This window comes from Astyanax mexicanus, chromosome 1, assembly GCF_023375975.1.
Source record: "Astyanax mexicanus isolate ESR-SI-001 chromosome 1, AstMex3_surface, whole genome shotgun sequence".
NCBI classification, from domain to species: Eukaryota; Metazoa; Chordata; class Actinopteri; order Characiformes; family Acestrorhamphidae; genus Astyanax; species Astyanax mexicanus.
In genome coordinates, this window is record NC_064408.1 from 80,884,917 (window position 1) to 80,897,844 (window position 12,928).

Sequence of the window (12,928 nt, forward strand, 5' to 3'; positions counted from 1 at the left end):
TTCAGGCAGATGCTGTGTTTCAGTAACCTGACCTGTTTGTTTTGTTTTCTGCTAATGAAAAAAATCCAGTTCTTCTGGCACAGATGCCACAACTATCACCATCTGCACATTTCTCCATCTGATTAACATGGATTAACCAAAACTGACTGGGATGTGCTCCCAGGGGCAAGCCAATTATGAGACATAGGCTTTGAAAATGTCACAGTGACTTCAAATCGATTCCATTAAAGAGCAACTTTCTGCAGAGTGAATACAGCAGCAGCTGGAGCGAGCTGCCGCTTTGTCTTTGCAGAAAATACACTTGAATGTGGCTGCACAATATGGCCTAAATGCGGCATCGTTTGTTGGAAATGTTTCAAATTGTCTGCATAATTGAACTGGCAAGATAAAAATAAGTAGTTGAGATTGTTTGATAAGAAATGAACAGTTCTAAAGTTATTATTATTAATATTATTTCTATTATGAATAGTAGTGGTGAAGACAAACAGATGCATTTTAATGAATGTTGAATGTTAAAACTAGTCAAATGCCCAGTGTTCATAGACAGTGTGGTGCCAAAATGAAATGTGGGTCAGAGTATTATGATGTAAAATATAATATCTATAGTGGAATTAGAGCATTCCCAAAGTCAGATTTTTTAATTAGTAGTAATATAAACAATATGCAAGATACGTAAGGTCTAAGACTAAATAGCTAGTAAACAAATAATAAACAAATGCACATAATAGACACCAAATCCCTTTACAAGTAATTATTTCCATCAGTAATATTTATACGCTACATAATTACACTTGTTACTAGTTATAGCATTATTGGCAGTGTTTTTCTAAAATGGGCATGTTAATGAGCTAATACATATTAATGACCAGTGCTTAGGGACGGTTGCTAAAAACATTTTATGAAAAATAGCTATGAATTAAAATATATATATATACAAACGAAAAAAAGAAAAGAAAAAAAACAAGATGCTTAAAAAACTTTAGGTTGTAAAGATTCTCTAGACAGTTTTAATTAGTGTTTAGGGTTTTGGTGTCAAATGTATATTTTATACAAAGGGAAAAACAATTATCAGTCAGAATTAACTGAGTAGTATTGAGTAGATGCCTCTGAAAGGTATGTCACAGAATTACAACATAAAATAGTAGATAGTTTATAGTTTATTAAGATGCCTGGTTTCTGAAAGATCTGAAGAAAAATTATCATCAGTATTGTAAAGAGATCTAAGTTGCTTAGATCTTTGAATGGCTTTAAATTATGAAGAATATTCACTGAAAAATCACTGCAATTCACTTCAATAACTCAACCTTTCACATCTTGATTTGACTCAGTAATATTACAGTGGTATATAAACTTGCCCACAGGACATTATAAACTGTGAGTCTGTGAATTGTCAAAAGCCTTACTGGCACAGTATAGCCACATTTTCCAGCATGAATTTATAGAGATTAACACTGTATTAATTAGTGTTGTGCAGAAATCATTAAGCAATTTTTATAGTAACATGTCATGTAAAAACGAAATACAACAACAACTCAATGTCTAAGACGAAACGTTTGGAAGATTTATCTGGACAATTTATTCGTTTCTGCTGTACCCAGCCGTTCTAACAGCTCTGCACCCCATTCGCTAATTACAGGCATAAATAACGTCTCCATTTATGATCCAAATTCAGAAACAGGTTCCAGGGATTTCATGGCTGCTCACTTATTAAAAGGGTGACTTTGTGTTTGTTAAGGACAAATTAGGGACGCATCTGTGCACTGCACTGTTTAAAGTGTGACTGGATTCACCTGCTCTCGACCAAATGCGCATCATGGCCAAGATAACAATACAATAGTTTAATCATTTTCAGGTTTACCAAACATACCAACACTGAATTCTTTATTATTTATTAATTAAATAATGTTCTTACTGCTATTGATGCATATATTGTACCTTGATTTTTGCACTATAAGGCCCACTATCAATAAGGGTCTATTTCCTGGTCAATTTTCGTACATAAGGTGACCTTTTATGCGACATCGGTAAAGAACACGTGTCACCATGTTTTCCTTCTAATTTAGCAGGGGTGCGTTTCCCGTACAACGACGGAGCCTAGCATTGAACTAACGTGGTACGATGCATCGTTAAACTAACTAACATCTGAAGTACGACCGTTTCCCGAAACCATCGTACTTTCTTGGTACCACAGAAGTCTGAACTATGTTGGTTCGAACCACCGTGGTCTTAACTAAGGTGTTTCCAGATGTGTTCGGCCAGACTTTCCCAGCAGAAAACGTGCAAAACACACAATCTTTAAAATATTATGCCAAAAATATGTTACTAATGTATCATTTAGGCTATTTATATTGTAATTATCACCAGAACATAACGGACAACAATACTATTAATAAAATAACAATGAACTGCAAGTAAAATGTAGACAATAATTGCTATATATTCATTATTATTTGTAACAGACAGTGTTACTTAAAAAAAACATACACATATTTGCTATTGCAATATATTTTTTAAATAAAATAATCACCATTCTGAAGAAGTCTTATTAAAATGAGACATGAGAAATGTGTGTTACTCAGTGGTTCAGCAGAGCGCCTACGACGTGCAGCGCGCGGTGTTCTGTCGAATTGTGCAACCCATCGAGATGTGCTTCTCAACACCAGCGCCCATGTGGAAACATTTTTTATTTATTTATTGTTTTTTTATGGTAATTCTGTTATTTTGGTTGCATTAAACAACCAGAAACCCCTTGCCATTATTTCAGAGTATTACAAATGCGTAAATGACAGCTGATGATAATGAAAGTAATTATAAGTTAGCAATAATAAAAAAAATAAGGTTTATAATCACCCTAATAACCCTAAACTGTCTCCTGATATTTTGATTCAGGCTTTCCAAATATTCTACCGAAAGCATGTTTAAATATGGGGCTTTTTCTAGCAATTTTATATTTAAAAATTAAATATGCACTAGGATAATACGGTTTGACAGGGTAGCAAAACTCGACAGACACTGGATGGAAGCCTAGTTCGAATCCCAGTCGTGGTTTTATTCTCTTAATGTTTTATTTCATAATGGCAATTAATGTTATTATTTTACATATATATTAATGTAGCCTACATATTTCTACGTATTTCCTGTAATATATTATTTAACAAATACTAATTGATAACATTTGTATAGGCCTAGAAACACGTTGTATTGGCTAAATAATAAATTTTCTTTATTCACACTCTGTCTGGCCCTGTTACCTCCAGAGGATAATTAGGTAATTCAAAACACCTGCTTATTGCATATCTTATTCACAGAGTGCATATAGCACAATGGGTTTAAAAAAATAATTATTAACTATTTCATAAATGTTCACAGCACAAGTTATCTTTACTCAAGAGATGCCTGCTTGAATAATTAACATACATCTTTCCAAGACTGTAAAATACATTTTAGCTAAAGAGCACTTCTCTTTTCACTACACTGAATTCATGTTTGCCAAATAAAGCTAAATGTTAAAGACATACATTAAAAAAAGGACTGAATTTTATTATTTTACCTGGGCGCACATGGGTAAAAGTGAAGTGGCTCAATTAATGTAATTAACACAAACATTAAACAAATAGGTACACTTGATATCTTAAATCCTCGTGCAGCAATATTAATGTGATTTATCAGCTTTCTGTATCCTACCGTCCACCGTCTGCACTAATCACCAGCAACTAAGCTCTTAACGACAGGTCTAGAGCTGTAGTTGGAACGACGCAGCTGAACCACGGTAGTTGCGAACATTCGCTGGAACCACGGTTCTGGGAAACACCTGAGTAGCTTAACTAAGGTTCGCACTATGCAAGTTACTAACGTGGTTACCTCCATAGTTCCAACCACGCTTTTGGGAAACACCTGCGTCGCAGCTGCATCGTCCAGACTATGTAAGTTGCTAACGTAGTTAGCAACTACGCTTTTGGGAAACGTACCCCAGGTCTGTAAACCTGTAAATGTAAGCTTAGTTAAGTAACCAAAACTGAAATTCTTAAAAAAAAAACATTTCAGATGAGCCAGACAAGTCAAATGAGCTCTGTTAATCTACACAGATTTCTCTCCTGAAAACGATTTATTTGGGTGAGTAAAGCACTTCCGTTTATTTATAGTAAGCTTAGATTTTCAGATTTCCACAAAAACTAGAGCATTAGCATTAGCGGCTAACCACTAGCGTTTAGCACAGTTACCGGGTAAAGCTAATACTGTACTGTAAAGCTGATAATAGTACCCTCTTGTTACCTATCCCCAGGTGACTCCGATTTCCGTTTCCCCTCCATGTGTATTTATACCCCAGTGTTTCCTATCTCCTTTGTCGGTTATTGTACTTGTTAGTGTTAGTCTGGTTATGCATTCCGTTTGTTTTCCTAGTTCCCTGCTCTCAGTGTTTCTTTGTTTATTTTTTTCTCTGTTTGTTCATTTTGTATGTTTAAATAAATTACTTGAATTTGTGTCGCTGTCCGTTTCCTCTCCTTGCTACTGTGACAATCCTGACAATAAGGCGCACTGACAATTTTTGGGAAAATTAAAAGATTTTACGTGCGCCTTATAGTATGAAAAATACTGTACATACGAAATTGGTATATTTGCACATGATGGGAAACATCTCAAGAAGTATTTAATGTTTTTAAACATTCACTTTTCTATACCATGTGATGTTTTTGATATTTTTGTCTTAAACTGACATCTTAATGAGCTAATACATATTAAGCATATCCCAGTATTCTGGGGGAAAAAAAACTGCATTACCCTCTTTAAATTAGATTCTTCAAGAGTTGTTTAGTAAAAGCACCTAATCTATTTAGAACTTTAGAAACTGTTTACAACTTGAAGCAATCTTTGTGCGATTTGCAGCTGGATAACTAGAACAAAGGAACCCTGTATGTAGTTAGCTTCTCTTACTGTGCACTGAGCAGAGCAACAAAAAATGTAATAAAAATATATATGGTGAACAAACTCTAACAGCACAGTATCAAATGAAACAATATCCTTCCATTCTCTGTCAAAAGCTGCAGCAAGACGGAAAAAGCTTCGTACTGTGAAATTTACTGTCAAACTCATTCAGGGGATATTTGGCTGTTATGAATAGCTACCGGCAAGTGCAAATGAGGGGAAATCAGGGAAGTGCAACATATCACACAAACAGCAAAACACACCAGCAATCCTTCTTTATGAATGAGCAAATGTGTTACCAAAACAACCTGATAAATAAACCTGATAAATCTGATCTACAGTGGCTTAACAAATACTGACTGTCATAAATTATTCCGGTTAATTTACTCTTATTTTCTAATTACATAATGCATCCATATTATTTTTCACATACACTAATCTGGCCCATGTGCACGTAGGGCCCTACGTTTTTCCATGATGCCAAAAACACGGACAAAATCATGGAATAAAAAAAATAAAACATGGAACACACAGAAATACACAAAATAAGAAAATGTGCTGCAGCCTAGTGCTGGTGTTCTGACATTCATAACTGAAGACCAGAATAATTTACAGACATCAAGTACACATCTTATCAAACAGCAGTACTTAAAATGAAAAAACTTAAATGGATTTCATAGGGCCCTATACATGGATCTTGTTGGAATTAAAGATGTGTCTGCTTGGCTTTCTTTGTTACTCAAGTCTGAATAAAAAATAAAAGAAAATAGTATTTCATGTTTTGTCTGGTAAACTGCATTTAATTTATTAACATACATCTATTTCTATATTTAAGCCTGCAATACATTCTAAACCATTTGTGATTTAGGGCTAGTAATGAAAAATAAATTACAATATGTACAATATGTACAATTGTTATGGGCATTGAAGCTTTTACTTATTCTTGTGTATACAGCTCTGAAAACAAGACCTCAGTTTCTGAATCAGTTTCTCTGATTTTGCTATTTATAGGTTTATGTTTGAGTGAAATGAACATTGTTGTTTTATTCTACAAACTACGGACTACATTTCTCCTAAATTTAAAATAAAAATATTATCATTTAGAGCATTTATTTGCAGAAAATGAGAAATGGCTGAAATAACAAAAAAGATGCAGAGCTTTCAGACCTCAAATAATGTAAAGAAAACAAGTTCATATTCATAAAGTTTTAAGAGTTCAGAAATCAATATTTGGTGGAATAACCCTGGTTTTTAATCACAGTTTTCATGCATCCTGGCATGTTCTCCTCCACCAGTCTTACACACTGCTTTTAGATAAGTTTATGCCTGCACTCCTGCTGCAAAAATTCAAACAGTTCAGCTTGGTTTGATGGCTTGTGATCATCCATCTTCCTCTTGATTATATTCCAGAGGTTTTCATATTGGTAAAATATAAGACATTCATCATTTTAAGTGGTCTCTTATTTTTTTCAGAGCTGTATATACTGTATATGGATTGCATTCAAAACAATCCGGCTCTTGAAGTCAGAAATGCTCTGGCTATGATTAAAGACTTAAAGTGCTATTCTGATCACTGCTATTATACTCCTGAGGAAGAGATCCTGTGAACAATACAAATAGGGCTCATTAGCAGAACAATAGAGAAAAAAAGAAACTAGTGAAGCTAAATGTACTAGAGAGTGTTACCAGCTTTAATTAATATCAACTCATTTTAACCCTTTGCTTAGATCAAACTGTGGATTATGTGCAAATTATCTCTGAAAGATCAAAGCATTTAGTCTTGCTTTGTCTCTGGCACTTACTGCTCCTTCCCTTGCCTCTTGAATTCAATTGGAAATTCCTGAGGATTAAAGGATTGCTCTTAAAATGAGAGATAAAATAACTTGAAAAAGTCTGCGCAGACGACGCTGAGCACTCTACCACCTAATTACAGAAAAATCCAAGTACTAGATATGATCTGTAGTGACTGTGACTCCTATCTCAAAGTACTGCAGGTGATTTACATCCAAACATCTAACATCACCTAAACAGGGGGCAACAAAGACTGAGAGGAGGAGATTCTTTCTGTTGATACCTTGATGTTGTTCTCTGAAGCAGTGAGTGACGCCTGCAGTTTGTGGGATTTCTCCCGGCTCTCCCTGGACTCGTCCTGCACCCTCTGTAGCTCGGAGCGCAGTTTGCCCAGCGTCTTCTGTAGCGCCGCCTCCTGAGCCTGGAACTCCTTCCTCAGCTCTGCCTCGGTCTTCTTCCAGGCTAGCAGGTTCTCAGCAGTCATCTGCTGAGTGCGTTTCATGGCCTCCAGCTCTCGCTCGTAAAAGGCCTGAGCCTTGTTCAGCTTTGCCTCGTACTCCTCCACCAAACGCTTCTTGTCCTGCTTCAGCTCCTCCACCCTCTCCGACAGAGCCTCCACCTCCTGCTTGTGGAGTTGCCCTAGTTTCTCCTGGTCTTTACTGTAGTTCGCGTTCTGGCTTTGATGGGAGCGAAGCATCTCCTGGACCTGTAACAGAAACAGAAACTTTAAAATACTGGAGCATGCTATTATTAACTACGATAAAGATCTGTCTATCTATCTGTCTGTCTATCGGTCTGTCTGTCTGTCTAATTTGTACACATGAATGTTGAATTCTTCTATATATACACATATCATAGGGTGCTAACATCAAAACATCAATAACCAGTCAATAAAGAACAAGTTATTTATATTTAATTTTTTTATTTATATTTAAAGTTTAGATACAAGACTGCTTATCTTTCTCTGCATGGTTGATATGGTATTGTATGTGGTTGTCTTGCTTAGTTGGTTCACATGGTGTTTCTAGGTAGTTGCTTTGGCATCCCAAGGGGTTGCTGTAGCATCGTTACCATGTGTCACTAGATAAAGGCTATGGCTGAGTTGTTACCTTGTGGTTAAGCTAAAGTGTGGTTTAGCTAAGTGGTCATTTGGGGGAGACTTTGGTGTTGCCAAGTGGTTGCTATGGTGTTCTTAAGGGGTTGATAACTAATTTTGCTAAGTGACAGTAAGATGGTTGCACATGGTTCCAATTGTGCTTGCTGTGATATTGCTAAGTGGTTGCTAAGTGGTTGCTATGGTTTCCAATGTGTTATTTTTATGATATCCCATGCGAATGCTATGCTGTTGCTAGGTGGTTACTAAGTGATTGCTTTGATATGCCATGTGGATGCTATGTTTCTGTTAAGTGGTTTGTAGGTGGTGGATATGGTATCCCTGGCTGTTGCTATTTGCCTGCTAGCTGTTAATAAGGATTTCCCAGGTGGCTGCCAAGGTTGTAACTAGGTTGTTGACGCTCAATGGGTGCAACAGGGTGACAAAGTGATTGCTACAGTATTTGCAGGCAGCTGTCATGATGTTGTTTTGTGGTTGTTAAGGTGCTGATAGGTGGTTGCTAGTCAGTTGCAGTAGTATTCAAGGTGGTTGTTTGTTGTGGTTTCTCATGTGGTTCCTTGAGTGAGAAGCAGAACATGGTCCACCTTCTAAAACTGAATTTTGCTGGTGTGCAAAAACACACTACTAAAAGGGAGTCTTCTAAAAGGAATGGAAGCTGTTCCTCACTTACAAGATAACACCTCACAACATATACAAATGTAAGCACTTTCAACCCATCCCCTGAGGTAATACTCTATGATAACTGTATATACTGCTATAATGTTTGGCATGTCAGTGTATAACGTATAATGTAATCTGAAACAAAGGGTATTCATTAGGGGTGTGCCATATCGTATCGTTCACAATAATATCGTCAAAAGTTTTAAATATTGTGAACAATATTATACTCTAAAATATAGTGCCATATCACCCACCCCATTTCCCATTATATATCTGCTAGAGACAGATTATATCTTTCCAGTATCCTTTATTTTACTTTAATTCTGGATACATGGAGATATTGAGTGCATTATTAGTATCATGACATTTTGGATCATGGATTTCTGTTACAAATCTGATAAAATTCTTGTATTTTTTTATATCTCACTTAGGGGTGTGCAGTATTATATTGTATGTAATAATACAATACAAATTAACCCATATTATTAGCCAATGACACAATGAGGTACACATCAATAATGAGGACACAAAGTGGATGGTGGCAGGAGAAGAAAAACAGTATGTATCTCTAACTATTATTGTCCTTTAAATGGATACTTATTACATTATTATGTTATTATATTAGCATTCTATCAGCTGCATTAAATGGTTTTAAAATCACAATAATATAGTTTTTTATCGTAATTATTTTTGAGACAATTAAAAAAAATGGCACACTTCCTGTTTTGTGCCTTTTCTGGTCTGTCTCTGTGTTTTGTCATTGCTCTGCTTGTTTTGTTCACTGTTTGCTTCTTAGGCTCTGTTTTGTTTTTGTCTGGTCTCCTCCTTTGTCTCCGCCCTAGTGATTAGTGTTTCACCTGTGTCTCATTTGTCGCCCTGCCCTCTCGTTCTCTCCCCTAGGTGTTCTTTGTCTGTCCCTGTGTATAAGTAGCTCTTTCTTTTTTTTAGTGTTTCTTTGTCTGGTGTTGGTGCATGTTTCTATGTCAGTTTCGTTTGACAGTTTTTTATTTTAGCTTGTGTTTGCTTTTGCATCTCGTTTCTTATATTATTTTGGTTCCTAGTTTTGTTATTTCTTAATTAAATGTTTCTTATATATACACTATGTTGTCAAAAGTATCCTCTTTTTTTAAGGCTTGAATGGAGCTGCTCGGCCATGGAAACCCATTCCATGAAGCTCTCTATGCTCTAATGTTCTCAAGATAGTCTGAAGAGTGAGTTGCTGTTGCTCCTATTCCCTTCCACTATGTTTTAATAGCACTGACAGTTGGCTGTGAAATATTTATTAGGAAGGAAATTTCACGACTGTGCTTGTTGAACAGGTGCTGCATCCTATCATGGTACCACACTGGAATTCACTACAGCACATAAGCTCTTGAGGCTCTTGAGGTTTGGTTTTATACATCTGTGGCCATGGCATGGACGTGATTAGAACCTGAGATCAATGATTTGGATGGGTGAGCGAATACTTTTGGCAGTTAGTGTGTTTCTGCCTATATGACAGGCCTAGAAAACATTAAAAAAACAAGTTGTGTAACCCTTTTGATACACAACTTTACAGGAAGCTTTAGGATTCTAAATACAGTATATTGGCAGTGGCCACCCAAGCCGGTTTGTATTTGTTTGTTACCACCTGACTGGGATTAGTGTGGGATTAGTGTGCAGAGTCAACTACACCATTATAAAGCCACTAAACACAGCTTTGCTAACCCACAAGTTTGTTTAAGCACCCTGTATTTAACTGTAGGCCGTGCTTTTACCTCCTGCCGGTGTGAGGTGCGCAGCTCCTCCAGAGCCTGCCTCTTCTCCTGCTCGAACTGGGCCTGCACCTGCCCGAAAGAACGGAGCTTCTCCTCGAAAGAACGGCGCATCTCCTCCACCTCGCGGGACATGGTGACCACGCGCTGCGTGTGCTGCGCCTCTGTGCACAGCTGCATGTCCTCCACGCGCTGCCGGTACGACTCGAACTCGGCCAGCGCCTGTCGCTTCATCCGCTCGTGCAGCTCCATGGACTCCTCCAGAGACTGGATGCGCCGCTTAAGGTCCATCTCGTCGCTGATCTTGCTCTTGTACTGCATGATCTTCTCCCGTGTCTCCGAGAGGATCTGCTGCACCTCCTCCTCGTGCGCCTCCTTCAGCGTCTGGATGGCCGCCTCGTGCTCGTCGTTCTTCGTGTTGAGAGCGTAGATCACCTGAAGAAGAAGAGAAAGCAGCATTAAAAAAAAGAGGTACACAAGCAGAAGAACGCCGACTACTGTCTCTGCTGAAGAGACCTTTACGTTATCAGCACCCAACTGAAGGCTACATGTGTTTTTACAGAGTAAAAGGTCGAGAAGAATCAGTGTGGAACAAATGTCATATCAAAGGTTAAGTAAATCCTACTGTTGACTAAGGACATTTGTCCTGAGTTTGTTCACATCAAGACATGCAACCGCCCAGCACACGAGGGAGTTACTGACCTTTAAATCCAAAAGATTGACTTCAGACTAAGAAGCTGCATTAATCTGATTACAGAGCGCTTTATTTCATTATGGAGACGGGTTCTGGAAACAAGTCTTAAACACACAGCTGAAGAGAAAGCAAAAAAAAAAGCTGTCTAATCTCCATCCCCCTCTCTACTGACTACAAAAAAATACAAAGCCCTGCCTCACTACACACTTTCTCACCCAAAAGACAAAGTTAATAATTAATCTCTTTCGACACACGGCTGCTTCTCATACTCTCGTTCCTCACATCGCAAACAGCACACAAAGGGTGAAAAACACAATTTCAGACAAGTTTAAATATGAATGTGCTCTGCTGAAAGGGAGACTTTCTGAAAAAAATCTCTTTCTTATGTGTATCAACATTATTTCATCTTCTAAGATCCCGGGTTGTTAAATTTGGCGCAAATCCCTCTAGGCGCTCTTTGTTTGGAGACATGGATTTGCAATATATACATTATGAATCAGGGCTGGGGCAACTTGTTGCAATCAGTGACGCAATCAATGTCATTGAAATATGGTGATTTGCATAACGTGCGTCGACGAGCAACACTGAAAACAGGGGTTGTGTGCCTGTTGTGTCTATCACACTAAATAGTGTGCAAAAAAAAAAAAACAGAAGTATAATGAGAAGCATGTTCACTAGTATAGTAAAGTATATACTTAGGAATGTACTAATCCAACACATTATAAAAAAATAAGGATACCACTTAACTAAATAAATCCAGAATGTTTTATTATATAAATTATATAAATACTCATAATACAGAGGATTTACATCAGTATTAATCAGCAGCATTTCTTATCTTAACTAAGTGGCTGCATTGTTTATATAATATAAACACATAGAAAAATTGTAATCAATGCCAAGTCTTTATTAATGTCAGAACTGAAGTATGTACTCAGTGATACAATGACTGCAAATACAGACTGGATCAGATTGGGGGCAAAATAACATAATTGTGATGATACTGATTATGAAAATACGTTAAAATTAGTTATTTAAAACAGTTGACAACTAATTTAATAATTGATTGGTTATGCCTATCTGATTAATAATAAATTCATCAAAAAGTAATCAGCAGATTAATGGATTATCAAAATAAACTTTAGTTGCAGCTCTAGTAAATAGTGTGTTAAAATAGTGCAACACTATTAGATTGATGTTTAATGCAGTAAGTATATAATATAGTAAGTGAAGAAGTGTGTGATTTGGGCACAGGCATGAATTTCTCCTGAAAAAAAAAAAAAAAACTTGCCCCCAGGTATCGAAAATCTGTAAAATCAGTGTCAGTATGTTGAACAAAGACCTCTGGTGATGTGTAAGCATAGGAAAAGAAAGCAAAAGATTGCTGCTGTGCACAAGTGTGTGTAGTGAAAGCATCCTGAGCCTGTGGTCAGCACAGTGGCATAACAGCAGCGTAAAGCTACTGTGCAGGTCATGTGCTCCAGCATGCATGTGTTAGTATTGTAAGTATTGTGTATTCATTGCCCTATGCTAAAAGTAATTTCTGCAGCACTGCTTTTATGATAATGTAACATTGTTACATGCATTCCCTAAAAATGTGTTACTAAATGTGCGCGGCTGGTGGAGCAATGGAGACTTCAGAAGAGGAAACTCAGAACTCAGTAGCTCATTCACCCATAACAAAAACAAAGTGTGAGGTTGAAGTAAAGTTTCTCTCTCTGACTAAACATAACCTGGAATCAGATTAATTTGCTCTGAAAGGAGACGCATCACACCCGCCCAGTTTAAAAAGATTCTTCTGCACACTCTGTACAATAACCTATTCTCACCAGAGAGGGCGCCAAATCTCCCAAATGCCAAAACGTACGGACATCAGCTTTAAAGATTAAATAAATAATTTTGTATTAAATAAAAACATTGACATTACATTTCAGGTAGAGGTTGCTATTAAACAGATTAACACAGATATTTTCTGGTGCCGAATTATTTCCT

General features: G+C 37.0%; 1 protein-coding gene across 2 annotated transcripts in view; it reads right to left on the reverse strand.

The window, feature by feature from the left end:
• fam184ab (family with sequence similarity 184 member Ab) overlaps window positions 1–12,928 on the reverse strand; it is a 235,020-nt gene that overhangs the window by 143,591 nt on the left and 78,501 nt on the right. For both annotated transcript variants that reach the window (XM_007255380.4, XM_007255382.4), the window contains exons 2-3: window positions 10,246–10,677; window positions 6,998–7,420 (exon numbers count right to left, since the gene is read on the reverse strand). In XM_007255380.4, coding sequence (XP_007255442.3) covers window positions 6,998–7,420; window positions 10,246–10,677 — 855 coding nt within the window. The remainder of the gene's footprint in view (window positions 1–6,997; window positions 7,421–10,245; window positions 10,678–12,928) is intronic.